Source organism: Dipodomys spectabilis, unplaced genomic scaffold (genome assembly GCF_019054845.1).
Source record: "Dipodomys spectabilis isolate Male_0828 unplaced genomic scaffold, ASM1905484v1 ptg000081l, whole genome shotgun sequence".
Taxonomy (NCBI): Eukaryota; Metazoa; Chordata; class Mammalia; order Rodentia; family Heteromyidae; genus Dipodomys; species Dipodomys spectabilis.
Genome location: NW_024870758.1, coordinates 21438563 through 21456255, shown reverse-complemented (window position 1 = coordinate 21456255; position 17693 = coordinate 21438563). Strand labels below are relative to the sequence as shown.

Here is a 17693-nt window from a genome sequence, read left to right as displayed (position 1 = left end):
GTGAATGAAAGAATGCATACTTAGTTTGGGACAGAAAAAGAACAATTGTTAGATAGGTTATATGGGAAGCTACTGGGTGTGTGCTTGTGTGTGTGTGTGTGTGTGTGTGTGTGTGTGTGTGTGTGTATGGCTAATGAGCAGAACTGAGTTTTTAAAAACAGGTGTTGTGTGGTTATGCTTTCTGTGGGTAAGTATAATAATCTAAAAGAGTGTCTTATTAATGTAAAGTGTGAGATGAGTAAGTATTAAGACTCATAATGAAACTAATTTAAAAACTCACATTCTAAAATAGTATCTATCTGGCTTCAGAAAATGTAATCTACCACAGTGTTAGTTACATTTATAAGAGTATATGCCAATGACTTTCTTTCTACATTTCTATTATATTGCCAGGGTTTGGTTATAGAACTGGCAATGAAAACTTAAGGAAGGGGTGACACTGTCCAAAAGGAAGGTACTCTTTGACTTACATAACTGTAACCACTTGGTTTTTAGCATTTTCAAATAAAAATAAATGTTTAAAAAAAAAAAGAATCTATTTGAGGGGAGAGAGAGAAAAAGAGAGGGGAAGAGAGAGAGAAAGAACTAACAAGTGTGAAGCTTTTTAATTGAAAAATTATTTCTACTACTGCTCTTTCTTGGGGGTTTGATATGTAATACCAGCCTGCATTTCCACCCACATTAAGACACCAAAACAACTCCAAAATGGATTTATTATTTTCTTCCTCTATCTAATCATGTTTTTGGGAAATGACTCCCAACCTTAGCAAAGTAGACACCTAGAGAGACTGTCAACAGAGATGTGAAGCATTCAACTGTCCTACAGAAGGACTGGGTTCTGAACACAATCGTTATATGGCTGCCTATCAACAATTATTTATGACATTTGCCAAATTTTGAGCACATAGTATATTGTAAAGAAAAATAAACAAGGTTTGTTTTTTTTGGGGGGGTGGGGGGCAGAAAGGAGGCGTCATCCTGAAGTTTGAACCTAAGACTTTAGGCTTCCTAGGCTGGTGCAACACCTCAGGGCCACATCTCCAGCTCTGTTTTTCACTACTTTTGTTGTTTTTAAAATAGGGTTTCCACTTCCCAATCAGGAAGATGCCCAAGCCATGCCATTTCTGGAGTCACAAGCACCCACCACCACTTCCAGTTTCCTTCCAGGGAAATGAAGTATCAAATTCTGCCCAAGCTGGCCTCGAACTACAGTTCCACTCATCTCAGCCACCCATGAAGCTTGTGAGGGGTACCAGGGTACCCAGCTGTGATATCAGAAGGGTGCCTCATGAACTATCCTAACTAGCCTTGAACTCCAATCTTTCTATTACCAGCCTCTTAAGTAGCTAGAATTATATCCGTGAGCCATTGCCACCAACTTCAAGTTTTAAATGTAATAGACCCTCCACATACACACTTTTTTTGTACTGAGTTCTGAAAACAAGGAAGAAGAAAAAAAGAAAAAAGCCTTTTTTTTTTTTTTTGCCAGTCCTGGGACTTGAACTCAGGGCCTGGGTATTGTCCCCGAGTTTCTTTTGCTCAAGGCTAGCGCTCTACCATTGAGCCACAGTGCCACGTCTGGCTTTTTCTGCACTTGTTTCTGTTTTTATTTCTATATTCTGGTAGTTAATACACATTGGTCAAGTGAGCAATAAACAATTGCAGAAGGTCCTGGAGGCTATTTTGCTCTGTCTCATCATCAAGAAGCTAAAGCATATGTTAGATGTTAGCCTGGGTGGACACAGTGTGTCCTATTTATTTAAGGTTCCATTTGAAGCCACAGTTTATAAGTTTTGTTTCTTAGGGGTACATGTCAAACTTCATTTAGCACTCGTTGGTATCGAGATACATTGAATAGCAAAAAGGCAACATTTGAGGGCAAAAAGAAAAAAAAAATGCCTGCTATACAGCAATAATGTCAGCTTCATTTATGTAACTCACAGAAAACAAGAGGAGAAATATAATACAAAAACTGACAGGAAATCAAGATACAACTACTCACTTAATTTAGAAGTGTAACAGCATATAGATAAAAAGAAATAGCAAAATAACTATGTTCTAAGTCAATGTCTAATAGGTATGTTTTAGAGGAAGTTCTTTTTAAAAGTTTGGTTTCCAATCCTTAAATGTCAAGCCATATTAATTTACCTGGAGATTGCTCATAGGTATAATATATTGTCTCTTCTCCCTAAAATTGGTTAGCAAATTATCTGGAAAAAGATTTACATTTTAAGTATCTAAACAGATGCTTGTGGAACTGATGCCTTATTTTGGAACATTTTCATGGTAAATAGAAGTTTTAATAAAAGTGAACCACCCACCCCCCAAAAAACAATGTTTGAATAATATTTTTGCATCTATAAAGGTATTATAGAACATATGTGTTTTGCACACTACAGTACCTTGAGAAGTAGCTTTCTGGTGTGATGTTTACCTCTGACACAATTTACCAATTAATGTTCAGTTATCTATTCACTCTATTTCTAATGCTCTTTAGAAATCAAGGTCTGTACAATGTAAAGTAGATAACACCCAATTAATTCAACAACTAGGTTTGCAAATACTATGATTGAGGATCTCAGATACCATTTATACCATTTATGTGGCATAAGCAGGATAGAAAAAAAAAGTAATGTATCACCAAAAGAAATAATAATAATCACCTTTGTGATACTAATTGTTTTTTTTTTGTAAAATTTCAAAGTAGATAAAAATCAATACTTTAAAAGACCTGTCTTTAACCCAGGCTTTCTTTTATTGAAGTGTACAATCTCAGCTGCATGCCTAAAGGAATAATAGTTTGATCCTAACAAAAGAATCTGGATTCCACAATATGCCTTTTGCCAGAGGCATCGTCCCTCAAAGCACACAGCTAACTGCATCTCCTGCTGTACCTGTAACAATTTAATTGTATAAGTCAGCCTAGTCAAGCATCTCCAGCTCATGACTGGGAGACATGAAATTCATTGTCATTATTGTCCCTGTCATTTTGGATCATTATATCCTGCTGCAGAATTTTCCTCACTTCAGTGCATTTTTACCTCCAGGAGCCAGGGATTATAGCTGAGGTTGGGGTAGGGGGCAGAACCGTGAACTACATTTACCTCAGGGGAGCCAGAGATTAAATTGGCTTTGCTCTCTCACGAGCTGAATTCATCTATTTGTATGCTGAGTTTTAGGTTAGAATAAAAATGAATATTCCAGTGAACACTGGGCTTTAATTCCCCCTTCGAAACATGGATGTAACCAACTTTTATTTACATTAGGAAAGCCCAGGTAATGTCTTCAGGTTACTATTTTCATATGTGCCTAACAGTACTTATGAGCATCATCATGTACGATATAACAGACATCTCTCTCTATTGGTGTCTTGACTGGCAGAAAGGAAGAATTAAAATCTGCAATTTTAAACCCCAGCTTCATTCTACTGAGCCCTAATGGGGTTATTTAATGGTTTTAAATATTTAATGATTTTTAATTATATTTCATTTCCTGAGCTATAGATTGGATGACTGACTTTTAGCAAGAATAGCACCTGGGATGTAATCTAAGAATTGGAAAACTGAAGAGGGTTGATTGAGGAAGACAAAATAAGCACTTAAGGACACCAGCTACCCTCAGCAGCTGGTTCACCTAGTCCCACGGGCTGCCAAATCACCCAAGTATAGGTGACTTGAACATTTCTTGTAAGACTTGGTTTAGCCCCACTCTCTGGTAACTCATGACTAGGGCCCAGCTGAGGGATCCACACTAGAAAGGTACAGGGATTAAATACAAAACATTAGGGCATGTCTCAGTCAGAAAGCTGCTAAACAGAACCTAAGAGAAGAAAAACCTACAGGACACTTCCTATCTTAACTGCCATTTCCTGTGGATTTTAGTAAGAAATGACTTTTTTTTTGTTTCTTTCTTTGTTTTTTTATCTGCAGTTAAAATGACAGCAGTTATACCACCAAGAGTAAAAAGTTTGTTACAGTTAACAATAAATTATGGCTATGGATCATACATATGCCAAATACAAAATTTCCATTATTAATTAGTACATCCAAAAACATGGAGAAGGGCTGGAGGATATAGCTCAGGTAGCAGAGAGCTAGCCTAGCAAGCTGGAGTTTGAACCTCAGGACTTTGAAACAACAAAAAAAGAAGTATGAAAACTTTTATTCTGTGTCTTTTATGAACTTTTGCAGGAAAGCTGATTTTGCCTTAATCCTATACAATGGCAACTAGGATTTCCTTAGGAAAAACTATGCTATGCATAATTTTCTTTTTTAACTTTGTATACTTTGTACTTCAAAGGGACATCTTACAGTCCTAACCTCCCTACACAGAAGCATCCTGCTAATTGTCTTACTTTCTAGACCAAGTTCATGGCAATGCTTACTGGTCTGCCAACTATGTCTTTACACCACTACATTTCATCTCTCCCTGGTGGTAACATTTAAACATTCACTTTATTACTCATACTACTCTGGTATCAGCAACAAGATTTTCTCTATGTGTTGTAAAAATTAATTCTGCTTACTTTAAAATAGGTAATCAGGTGTGAATTTGAATATTTTAGGAAAGGTATTTCAATCAGATGGAATTCACTTTGAAATAACTTGGGTGACATCATATTCTCATTATGGCTGTTGATAAAGAATAGTATTTTTTTTCTTGTTATTTATCCTATGAAGTGATTGTACTTGGATTTGAAATGGTTAATGTTCATAGTTTTCTCTCTCTCTGAAATACTTTAAAATATCATTTTTATGGTCCAGGACTAAGACATCTTTTCCTTTTTCTGAACATGCCATTACTTCATTTTATTCCTTTACTTATGTTTCTTTTCTATTTTTCCAGGCTGATATAGAATTTGTTCATCATACCATATTAGGTGAAACAGGAGTTGTCACCATCTGTGAATATTGTAAAACCAGACATATACACTTCTACAGTTTTCATTCTTTGTCTTATCTCAAATATGCTGTAGCTGGGCCTGTATCATTGCAGAACACAATGAATAGTTTATTTAAAATGATCAAGTAGAATTATTTCCACTCTTTCAGTTGATATTTAAGGTTTTAAGCAATATTCAAATAACAATTTGAAACTTTTTAAGTTTTTAATAACCTTTCTTAAACCTAAATTTTTATGAATTATACTAAACTATAAAGATTACGTCTACTCCCATAAGCTAAGGGTAGAAAAAAACAAACCCAAAACAGTGGAGGAGATGAGTATTTCCTTGCCATGATTTTAGTTGTGGTAGTATTCATACCATTCAGTAACCAGAACTCACTTACTGTGTTTATATATATATTAAAATAACCTTAGTGTGGTCTTGTTGGTGATCATTCGGGTAAATACCCAAAAGTACGATTGCTAGATCATAGGGGAGTTCTATGTGGAGTCTTTAGAGAAACCTCCATACTGCTTTCCAAAGTGGTTGTACAAGTTTACACTCCCACCAACAATGCAGCAGAGCTCCCTTCTGTCCATACCCCTCCAGCATCTGCTGTTAGTAGAGTTCTTTTTTTTCTATTGTGAGAATACCATACAGAGGAGTTACAATTACATGGGCAAGATAACAAGTACATTTCTTATCAGGCATTGTTGCCTCCTCTTTGTTTCCCCTTACCATCCCTTCCCATACTCCCTCCACCTCATCCCACCCGATCCTCCCCCACACACCAAAGTTGTAAAGTTCATTTTTCAACATAAGGACTTGTACATCTCATTGTTACAATGGGTCCCACCTGTATCCCTAGTTAAACGATTTGTTTTTTCCCTTCCCCTCCACAAATTATACCAACATCAAATATAGTGAAAGCAGGGGTTATACCATGGGGGAGGGACATACAAAGCAACATAGAAATCATCTTATAAATATGTTAGAAACAGTTGCATGAAAGAAAAAAAAAACATTTGAATACTTATCTTGGGGTTCATCCCCCTAACATCAACTTATCTGAACTTTTCTGCTTGAGTCAGACATATACTAGAGCATCTGGAGGAATATCAATACCAAATTTCAAACTCTACTACAAAGCCATAGTAATCAAAATGATTACAAAATGATGTTAGGTGAAATGAACCCCAAGATCGGGACACAAGTGGTTTTTTCTTTCTTGCTATTGTTTCTAACATATTTATAAGGTGACTGTTTTGTTGCTTTGTATGTCCCTCCCCATGGTATAACCTCTGTTTTCACTGTATTTGATGTTGGTATAATTTGGGGAGGAGAAGAGAAAAAAAACAAATCGTTTAAATAGGGATACAGGTGGACCCATTGCAACAATGAGGTGTACAAAATGCTAAGTTGAAAAACAAACTTTACAACTTTGGCAGGAGGTGGGGGAAGCAGGAAGTGTGGTTGTGGAGATGGGAGGGCAGGAATGGTAGAGGAAAAACAAAGGAGGAGGCAACAATGCTTGATAAGAAATGTACTTACTACCTTGCTCATGTAATTGTAACCCCTCGGTATGGTATTTTCACACTAAATAAACTTATTTAAAAAATAATAAAGTAACCATAAAATAACGGAATCTTCAGAAAATAACCTAACTATGCTGTATGTGGGAGATTTTATACAGCTAGGTCCAGGTTTCCATTTATCCCATGCACAAAAATAATAATGAGTAATTGTCATTACATTAACTGTACATTGAAGTAAGAGACTGGCACAGAGATTAAACTTGTGCATCAAATGTGAGCAACAGTAGTATGTGTTATGCTGCTTGATATATACACTGAAATAATCACCACACTGAAAATGTGTTGAAAACTCTCAAATGAATGGAACTTTCCATGCTGAGATTTTGACATGCCTTAGAAAAAAATTGGAGTCAGAATTTGTTCATCTGTTTTCTAATGGAGATATTTCCTACAGTATTATTTTTGTTACTGTTTCATTTTTAAAATTTAATTTTTCACACTTTCACTAATTTAAGTAAAATTTGTTCTGCGGATAGAATGGCATTGCCAGTGGAAATCAAAAACAGCCTCCTTCACATTACTACTACATTCATTTGTATAATAGGCTCGTGAACTTTTAATGAACCTTAAATGGAAGTAAAATGTACGCTTTCTATTTCTGTTTCATAAAGTTTTTTTAACCATTGGTGGAATAAAGGAATGCATCTTTTGAAGAGTTTTATATTGTATAAATAAAAATGGCTGTAGTTGGGTTCTAAAAACAAATCAATTACAGAGTAAACAAAGTCTCCTTTCTCTAATTCTAGTAGGTTAATATTCCCTCTGCACTGCATGATATAGGATGATTCCCTTGGTTTTGCCATGTACAATTCCTAAGAATCTACAATTTGTAATAATGGCAAATTAACACAAGATAGTCACAAATTCATATACAATTTGTGAGGAACCCACTAACATTCCTTATTAGGCAATTCAGATACACATAAGCTGATAAATAAAATTAGCTAGTACCCAACATATCTCATGATATATTAAGTGAGTAAAAATTTGAGAGTGCTTATGTGAGGAGAATGGATAATCTGAAGTATATGAGGCAAAAGCCACAAGCATTTTCATGTCCAGATGGGCAGGATGCTGGTACAGAATGCTTTCTTACTCCTCCTGGACCAAAAACCTCTTCACTATAATCACCCAATAAACTACAATGGATTAACATTAAGGGACTGTGCAGAAAAAGCAAATTCACAGTGAATGTTGTCCTTTAACATGTAGGCTCAATCAAGGGCACCAAAAAAATAGTTAAGTAGCCCTCCTGTGGAGCTTGGATGCTGAAAGGCCCTACAGACTGTTAATTTTCCAGCTCTTAATGTTTGTCTAAGATTCTTAACATTTTTTCTAATATTGTTGCTCCTGGGACATTTTCTTGAGTTTGGTCCCTATTACCCTCTCTGCACGTATACATTTTGCATTTATATATGAAAGCCTGCCAGACATATGAACTTATTCAGAAAAGTAACAAAAACAAAAAATTGAGGAAAAGGTAAGGGTAGCCTAATGGACATCCCAAGCTATGAAGCATAAGAATCAAGCTCTCTAAAACAATGAGAACCAAAAACATTTTTTTCATTAAACTCTTAGAAGAGTTTACATATCTCATACCAAATATAAAACCACATAATGGAAAGGTCACTGTGATGTGTAGTATAAGTTCTCCTTGTGTCACAAAATTTCTAAGAACTTTTGAATACACACACTTACCTGTGTCCAAATATTTCCTTTTAAATATCCATTTACAGTCCCATATACCCATTTCCAGGTTCATACACTCTTTAAGATACAACCAGTAAAATTTCCCTGTATTGTTTTGCACTCCATCTGGAGATATATCTTTAATTCCTTCAAATAAAAGTGTATAAATTATATCTTATACAAGCACACACACACACAAGAATAAACATTAAAAGTATGGCAAATGGACACTAGGTAATGACACTGTCCGAACACATCTAACAGTAATAAAAATAAATAATAAAACCTGAGGGTTTAGTTTAACAGATGCAATATTCATCTACCTTCATCACATAAATTACATGTTCAAGAATGAGTCCTACGGAAAATACAAACATGTCAATTTCAGCCCAAAGGGCATTTTTCCCTATGTTTATAACCCCTTGAAATAAGAGGTTTCATCTAGAGAAACCTAACATGTCTTCAGCTGCTTTTACCATTATAATATATTCATAAGACAAGTATTCACCAGCAAATATATAACAAATTAAATAGTATGAGGGTGGGTTCTAAATTCATAATGATGAGAAATGGACCAAACCAACCATAAGACACTAGTGGGAAAAAAATTAAAAGAAAAGGAAGATAGGAACCAAACAGGATTAGCAGCTAAACATTATGGTTAGCTTTTCAGCCAGTACTGGAAAAAACAGTGAGTCTGTATGTATACATGTACATTTCATGTTGTATAAGGTTAGCATTAAGATAACTTAAAACTATCTCACTAAACTGAACTATAAGGGTTACAGTGTTCTAAGGGAATAGTAATATGTGTGTGTGTGTGTGTGTGTGTGTGCGTGCGTATGTATAGTAGAAAATAAAGCATCACCTACCGTCATAATAGACGATTGCTCCTACTAGTTTGTCCTTCTGAAGCATAGGGAAATGCTCAAGGGCTTTCGATTTGCTGAGAACGTAACTGCTTTTCAGGCAATTGCTTCCTGCCACCAGATCATACATCTTGATTCCTACCCAGTAGTAAGGTAACTGCCACCATCTACAACATAAATAGGAAAGATTATTTTAGAAAGAGTACAATACTATAGAAGGTTGTCTTATGTTATAAGAAACTTCACTTAATTAAAACAAAGCGTACCTAGAAATGGACTCCAAACAAAGCAGGATGCCTGCAAAACTGATTTGGCTGCAGTATAAGTAAATGTATCTGAAGTTTGAATGAGTCTCACGTAAGACTCTCATCCTGGCTGTATATTAGAATACTTGAGGAAAACATTAAAAATAGACATTGGTATCTGGACTTCACATGGCAAGACGGATGGAGCTAGTTTGGAATGGAGGCCTGGATAACTTGCAAAGAGCACCCAGAGTCTGGAATCACTGATTCAAGAATCCCTAAGCAGTCTCTGGACAAAAACTATAAAGTCTGCTTTTCAAGCACTGGAAACAATAATAATCCACTTTTTCATATGACTATACTTGTGCCTTCAATTTAAGGAAACCTTTTGTATAGCTTTAACAATCCTAAGAAAACTGGGATTTTAAATTTGTAATTTGATGTTACCTAGAAAATGTTGGTTTAGGTTAATTTTGGCACAGTAAGTTCAGGTTTTGAGTTTGTTCAGATTTTATAGTGAGAGAAATCGGGGAGGGGAACGAGTGGGGGTAAGGTGCAGAGTTTTTACATTTCATATTTTGCACATGATTCCGTCAGATTATTCATTACAAATGCTACTAATTCCAAATGCCACCATCTCTGTCTTCAAGGGCTGGTCCTTAGATATAAGTCTATAGAAGGTATTCAAGAAAATTCACACTTTTAAATATAGCAAAGAAAATATTTGAACAGGATTAAAGATTAGGACCAATTAAAATCACATTAAGAAATACACATTGAGGGAGTATTTCCATTAAAACGGTGGTGTTCTATTGACCTCACAGAAGCAAAGTGTATCCATAAAGGTGATAGCAAAGGCTTACTTGTAAACTGGAAGCATTATAGGCAATGGGGCTGATAAATGAGGAGCAATTTCTAGCAGGTTGGCACGCTCATGAAGGGCTTCTTTTACCATCCTATACTGAAAATCAAAACAGAGAAAATTAGTTTGGCAGTAACAGATCATAATATTTTCAAATGGCAATAGACACCCTGCCATCTGATTGATACACAGAAACCTTCTACCTGTGAGCGAGGAGAGCTCCCTCCTAATCAAATTTCTAATAATACATCATGCTGTCAACCTCAAAAGATTTTTTAGAAACCTTAACTGTATTTGCATAGGAGAAAAACATGCTGTCAGAGTTCCCAGGTGTAAGATATTTCCCTGACTTGAGTTACAAGATTATTGTCACCATTTATCTTGCACTCTCTATATTATCCTCCTTTCTCAGCTCCCCTTAATAATTCCTCCAGGTAAGAAATAACAGATTGTTCAAATTCAGGCTAAAAGTTCCCCACTTGCTTCCACTAAACCCAGCAAAGATGAGCTTTGCCCAGTAGTTTACAGATTATAAGCAAGCTTTGGTCTTAACTCCTGTGGTTTTTATTATGCCTCTCTAAAGGGCTGAAATTGTTATGATAATTCTAATTTTACAAAGGAGATGACCAAGGCTCATAGATACTGAATAAACAAAGCAGAACACATCTTGAGCTGGCTAAGTTGAAGTCCTCTAGTCCTCTGCTGATGCTGGTTTTTTAGGTGTGTGTGTGTGTGTGTGTGTGTGTGTGTGTGTGTGTGTGTGTGTGTGTGTGTGTGTGTGTGTGTGTGTGTGTGTGTGTGTGTGTGTGTGTGTGTGTGTGTGTGTGTGTGTCCAATCCATCATGATCTGAGGAGATACATAAGAAAGGGGACAGATTCAAAACTGACTTGTCAGGAGAAAAGGGAGGACAGAATCAAAACCTGACAATGCCAAGTCAGTGCTGCTATGCTTTTCATGTTCAAAAACCTGGTAAGAAGTGCGGCTGATTTTTTTTTTTTTTTACCCCTCTGGGAAATGTCATTTTCCACATTGCTTGGCAGTTTTCAAATCGTGGCAGACTGGACACAATAAAGAGTGACCCGGGCAAAGCATGACTCAGATCATCTTTTTCCTCAAAATATGTCAGGAACAACATGAGTGTATGATTGTGGGTGCAGTATGATTTTGAGTAGACTGCAGTTAAGAAGATCCTTTTGGCACACCCCTTACATTACAGCACAGCTCCCTTCAAACTGCTTGCAGAGGAGCAATTTGGTGGCCATAGGCAAAAACTCAGTCACAATTGTTAAAAGGCAACAAATCCAAAAGTGACTTTGTAAATCTGCTACTCCGACACAGCTGTGCAGAAACAGGCCCTGATTACCCATAAACATAATACTATAGGAAAAGGCTGACACTCTTCTCCTGAAAGATATTCCAGCCGCATACACTAAATAGGTATTTCCAACAGGAAGAAATGTTAAAAGCCATTAAAAAGAAAGAGAGAGTGTGCCTGATTTAATTGGGTAGAAAAAAGCATAGTCGCAATTTTTGTTTAACAACCAGCATACACAATTACCTGCTCCATATCCAAGTTCATGATGGCCTTCTGAAGATATCTCACACCACCGTGGATCAATTTAGTGCTTCTGCTGCTGGTCCCTGATGAGAAATCATCTCTTTCTACAAGGGCTGTTTTTAGTCCTGTGTAACCAGAAAACCAAATTAACTTCTTAAATTACACAATTTGTATGTAATTCATTAAAGGCTCTTCTCCAGGGTAGAGACAATCACAAGAAAAATTAGTCTGAACATGGATAAATTTGTATTCAAACTGCAGTACACCGTCTATATTATAATGAAGAGATTTTAGGCAATTCCTGGGGGGGAAAGTCAAGCCAGAACTAGAAGCATATTAAACTGTGAATGAATCACAACTAGAAAACATTACAGTAAAAAACTCATGGCAGTAACATACACTGGTACATTTTTTTTGGGGGGGGGGGGAGGGGGCGCTGTCAAAGGAGAGCCTGGCATCCATTTTGCCCATGCAGAGGTCACTGGGTATTCTTATAAAACCTTCTGGAATGCATGTTCAATATCACTCTCCACTTTTTAGGTCCTCATTTTTAGTCTACTCCAATGGACTCTCAATAAATTTAGAGAAAACCCTAGCTGGGCACAAGTGGCTCACACTTGTAATCCTGGCTATTCAGGAGACTAAAACCTGCAAGGATCACAGTTCCAAGCCTGCCAGAGGAGAAAAGCCCATGAGACTTCCCAAAATAACCAACAAAATGCCAGACTGGAGGTATGACTCAAGTGGTAGAGGTGTGAACAAGAAAGCAGAACATAAGAACACAAGGTCCTGAGTTCGAGTCCTAGTACCAGCATCATCATCAACAACAACAAAAACAAAAATAAAGACCCTCTTCTGAGTGTGGTCTTCTACTTGGAAATGTGGTGTTACAGTGGTAATAGAATGGGAGAAAATATTCAAGATATCACAGAAAGATAAAAGGGGAGAAGCCAGCCAGGGCAGCAAAGTCCCCATGAAGCTCTTATCTCCAATTAGCCATTCAAAAACTGGAAGTGGAGTTATGGCTCAAAGTGGTAGAGTGCTGGTCTTGAGAATAAGAGCTCAGAGACAGTGCCTAGGGCCCCATGGCCAACAAAAGAGAGAGAGAGAGAGAATAACTTTAACTATGGAGACAATTACAGTCCAATTTAAAACTTTTGAACGTGACAAGTTTGGAAATACAAACCTGGACAAATGAACACAATGCCACGAGTAAAGAAGAAAACATTCTTGGTAAGATAAAGCTGTTGATTCTAGAAGTCATCCCATCCCCTTTATTTGAATGTTTCTATAAATTTCTTGGGGCGGGGGGGATCTGCTTTGCTTTGCTTTGCCTTGCTTTCTTTTGGAGCCTCATTTGGACTGATGAAGACTGCAGGACTACAAGTATTAAACACTAAGAGATGCAGACAAGGCATCAACATGAATTAGGAGGTATTTCCAGTGGCTAACACATTTTAAGGGGTAAGAAAATGGTATAGAATCCAATGACAATAAGAATATGCACCTAGAGCAGTTTGAAACCACAAAAGTCAGAGGAACCTGTATATACATTCCACTCAGAGCTATTTATTACATCTAATACCAAAGGTAGCTTTAAAAGATCACACTGAATGTATGAACAAAATTAGGGCGATTCCTTTGACTTAATAGGGAAAAAATATTTGGAAATTAGTTAGACAAAAGTAGAGAATTTTGATTCAAGTTTAAAATCCCACTAAATCTAACAATACAGTAAACTCAAGCCTGTAGTCCTAGTAACTTGGGAGGTAGAGGTCAGAGGATTAGAGTTTGAGGCCATCCAAAGCATAAAAGTCCACCATACTTCATCTCCACCAATGGCTGGGCAGAATGCCCATGCCTATTATCCTGGCTCCTGAAGAAGCACAGTCTGTAATACCAGTCTTAGAGCCAAGATCCTATATCTCAAGGCAAAAAGGGACTAGAGGCATGGCAAATATACCACCTTTATGGAAAGTGCCTCCCTAGATGCAAAAGGTCTTGATTTCCAGTACTGCCACACACACGTGTGAGTGCACATACATGCTCACATGCACGCACGCACACACACACACACACCCCAATGCCCTAACTAGTAAAATAACACATAAATTATAGGCACAGAAAGTATAGACACTGCTTTTGAGCACGTACCTCAGAGACAGTTCTGCAACATTTCAACTATTAAAACACTAGCAATATCAGTAAATGTACTGTCTGGTGCACTAAAAACACAGAGAAAGACGGTACAGTAGCACATACTTATTTTAAAGAATATTGAGTGCTATAATACTGGTGCTAGATATGATTTAAGCATAAAAAGGCTGTCAAGAAATGCCCAGCTCAAACTCCAAGTACACAAAATGCAACAGCCTTTAATGGGAGCCACATTTGAAGACAGAATGTTATCCTCTCACTCCAGGTTACACGTTGAATTTAATCCATGAACCCCAAATTGCAGAGTCTGAATTACATTGAGAAACCTCTTAAGGATGCTTTGTGTCAAAGGCCTGGTGGTACAGGACTATAGTTCTAGCACTTGAGATACCGAAGCAAGAGGATCCTGAGTTTGAGGTTAGCCTGTGCTATAGAGCAAGACCCTGCCTTAGGATTTAAAAAAAAAAAAAATGCACTTTCTCGGTCAGCTGTACCGCCTTTACTTAGAAGTCCAACCAAGTTCTTTCAGCACCAAAATAGACCACTTTTTCTTCAGTTGAAGATCAAAAGAAGGAGTTGACTTTCAAATGACATTTAGGAGCTGGATTATTTAAAATGTATCTCTCTTTAAACCCTGGAATAACCATCATAGCACCAAGAGGCCCAAACCAGGAAAGTCTGTAAAGTGAGGAGAGTACAAGCAGTATCCTATCCAACTGTGACTTCCTCTCCTAGGTCTGACCACAAGTGTCCTACAGGCTGGGGTATACAGATTTCTTAGTCCTCAGCAATCCTCATTTTCCCCCCTTTATGTGTGACCGATCGCCTTTGAATATGGGCGGGATCCAGGGTCTTTTTTCTGAACGGCAGAACATGGGAAGAACAAGGGCTTATTACTTCCAAGATTGAGTTATAAAAGCTTGGAATTTTCTCTAAATATCTGTCCATCTCTCTTAAATCTCCGCCTCCCCCCCTCCTCCATCCCTCTTCTTTTCCTCTTGTGAAGTAAGTTGTCATAAGACAAGTAGAAATTAAGAGAGTCCCCTGGACACCAGGTCAAGGGGAAGCAAGACCATTGCCCAACACCTGGGAGGAAGTGTATCCTGCTAACACTTTGTGAGTCATGAGGAAGTGCTGAAGCCTGTAGGAGACACAAAGCCCTGGGTCCTAGATTCATGACCCTTCAAAAATAAGCAATGTTAAGCCATTATGTTTAGAGGTGGTTTATTGGAGACAAAAATCTCTGTGTAGGGAATAACTGCACTCACATTGCAAGTTGGAATGAGACCTTCAGAAAGGCTAAGTCTACAGAGCAGGGTTTAAAGTAGAGAGGACCAGATGAAGGGAGTTATACTGGCAAAGACCTGCTTAGAAAAAGGAGGTAAGTAGGTGTAGTGGTACAGGCCTCTAATTCCATCACTAGGGAAGATGAGAATGGAATGCAATTTGAAGGCCAATCTAAGCTACATAGAAACCCTACATGTGACCCTGTCTCAGTGAAAAGGCAAAGGGAAAGATAAAAGGTGGAGGGATGAGATTCAATCTGAAGGTGATCCAAGTGGGAGGAAATGACAAACCAAATCAAAGGCTTTTCACCAACACTAGGATACATGGATACTGGCCTATGGGCCATAGTTCATATTTCTGGAACTCCTTGAAATGAAAATGCTTGAGAACCTGGTATGGATATTGGATCTGTTTTTTGAAAAAAAAATGATTCATTATAAAAAAGAAATTTAGCATTAATGATATGGGGTCATGATACCGTATCCAGTTACATGGTATCCATTCTGGGGGGCAGCATGTATCTAATAAAGTTTTTGGAAAAGGAGCAAAACTTTAGCCTTTTCCATTCTGACATTGTTTTAAGAATACCTATTATAGTATCTGTCAGGGAAACCATGACAATGAGCTAGGCTAAGAAATCTTATTAGTGTTCTCAGAGATTTCTCTAGCTTACAGGGTAGGGCACAGGGGGCTGGCTTCTGGAGACAGCCAGGAGACCCGGGCCACAAAGCCTGACTAGGGTAAAGACAAATAAGCCTCATGAAGCTAGATAATATTGGAAAGTGACAAGAAGAGAGAATTTCATGAGCAGTGTGTTAGGGTATACTATTTTTTTTTCACCTTCTTTACCAAACTGACTCAGTGTGAGACAGAGAACTACTTCTAGGAATTCACAAGTCATCTCAGGAGCATATTTCAGGATTTTTCAGTGAGAGAACACTCTTTCAAGCTCTCAAAACTGCTATTTTCCAGTATTGAGCATTTTTTTAAACTATTGAGATAGGAAAAAATCTAAAAGGATAAAGAGAACATAACTACTCACATGAATATATGTGGAAAAAAACCCTAATGAATAACAGCAAAAATTAAGGGTTGTTCAGTCAAATTGAGCTTCTTGCATGATGTTGTTTTGTCCCATTATTTCTAGTATTAATCATCCAGCTACTACCAGGACATCTCAGGTAAGACTACCCCTTCCACAGCAAAACCAAGAAACTCCGGAGCCCAACAACCAATGAACAGATGAACAAATGAAGATATACAGAAGAGATAGCTACTAGATAGATAGATAGAAGATACTAGATATAGATAAAGATAGGTATTGATATAGATATAGAGACGTAAAGCAATGATGACAATAATTACAAGTTACAATAATAATTATATATGTATACATATATACATACATATGAAAACAGCATCATGAAACCCAGAAAACTTTGAAAATGAGAAGGTATGAAAGAAAGGAAATATAAAGAAGGAGGTGAACGTGTTGAAAGCATACTGTATACATGCCTTGGTATCATCACAATGAAATCCTCTTGCATTATTAATGTCTACTAACTCAAAGAATATTAGATAAATAATTAGATGGAAAAACTATAACTAAATTGATATACTGAATACTATGTAATCTTTTTAAACCACAAAAAAGATACTCTAGAAAAAGAAACTACTCAAAATTTTTCAACTGATAGTCTGTCCAATGTTCTGAATTTCTGTTGTTACTAGTTAGTAATGATGAACACAGGAAGACAGAAACCAACACAGAACTAAAAGTTATATCTGTTTCGCCTAACTTTATGCCTTAACTGAAAACAATAAAAAATTAAAAGCCTTTTAATACTCTTGTGTATGTAATTTTTTTAAGTTTCACTTACTATTTCAGAACTCAAAATTTTCCAATCTGAAATTAAAAGCTTAGTTATCTAGACTAAGTATAAGATGAAGTGGTGACCAAAGACCTGTTTTACCCTCTCAGACTTACTAAAGAGTATTTTCAAGTGAAATTCAAGGCTCATGTTTTGCGTTTTTAGGTAGAACAATTAATTTTGAAAAACATCAAAAATAATGCATCTAAGTGCTAACAAGTATACAATCCTGAGTTCAAACCCCAGTACTGCCAAAAAAAATTACTTCTAATTTTAAATTTGTGAGTCATAGCACCAAAATAACCAAACTAATAGTGATGATGATGATGATGATGATGATGATGATGATGATGATGATGATGATGATGTTTCAAATATTCAAGCAACTACTCATGGCAACAGATTTGAGGAGGGCAGAAAGATCATCTTTCACAGCAGAAAAGTGATCTCCAAACTTATTCTAGGCAGGGAAGGACTGGCCTGTCTGCATTTGGTAATTCATTAAACAAGTTCAAGATTATTTGATAAATCAATCTCTCTCTCTCTCTCTCTCTACTCTCATGGTTGTAGAAATAAGGTCAACTTTCAACTTTCACTCATCTTCATTCCATCTTTTAGCAAGCTTAAATCCTATCTTCCAGATAAGGAGAGGCGTTTGAACACATAGCTTTTTC

General features: G+C 36.9%; 1 protein-coding gene across 3 annotated transcripts in view; it reads right to left on the bottom strand.

The window, feature by feature from the left end:
• Gpd2 (glycerol-3-phosphate dehydrogenase 2) overlaps positions 1–17693 on the bottom strand; it is a 156202-nt gene that overhangs the window by 57995 nt on the left and 80514 nt on the right. For all 3 annotated transcript variants that reach the window (XM_042683534.1, XM_042683536.1, XM_042683535.1), the window contains 3 exons: positions 11705–11829; positions 10147–10244; positions 9042–9205 (listed from right to left, as the gene is read on the bottom strand). In XM_042683534.1, the coding sequence (XP_042539468.1) occupies positions 9042–9205; positions 10147–10244; positions 11705–11829 (387 nt within the window). The remainder of the gene's footprint in view (positions 1–9041; positions 9206–10146; positions 10245–11704; positions 11830–17693) is intronic.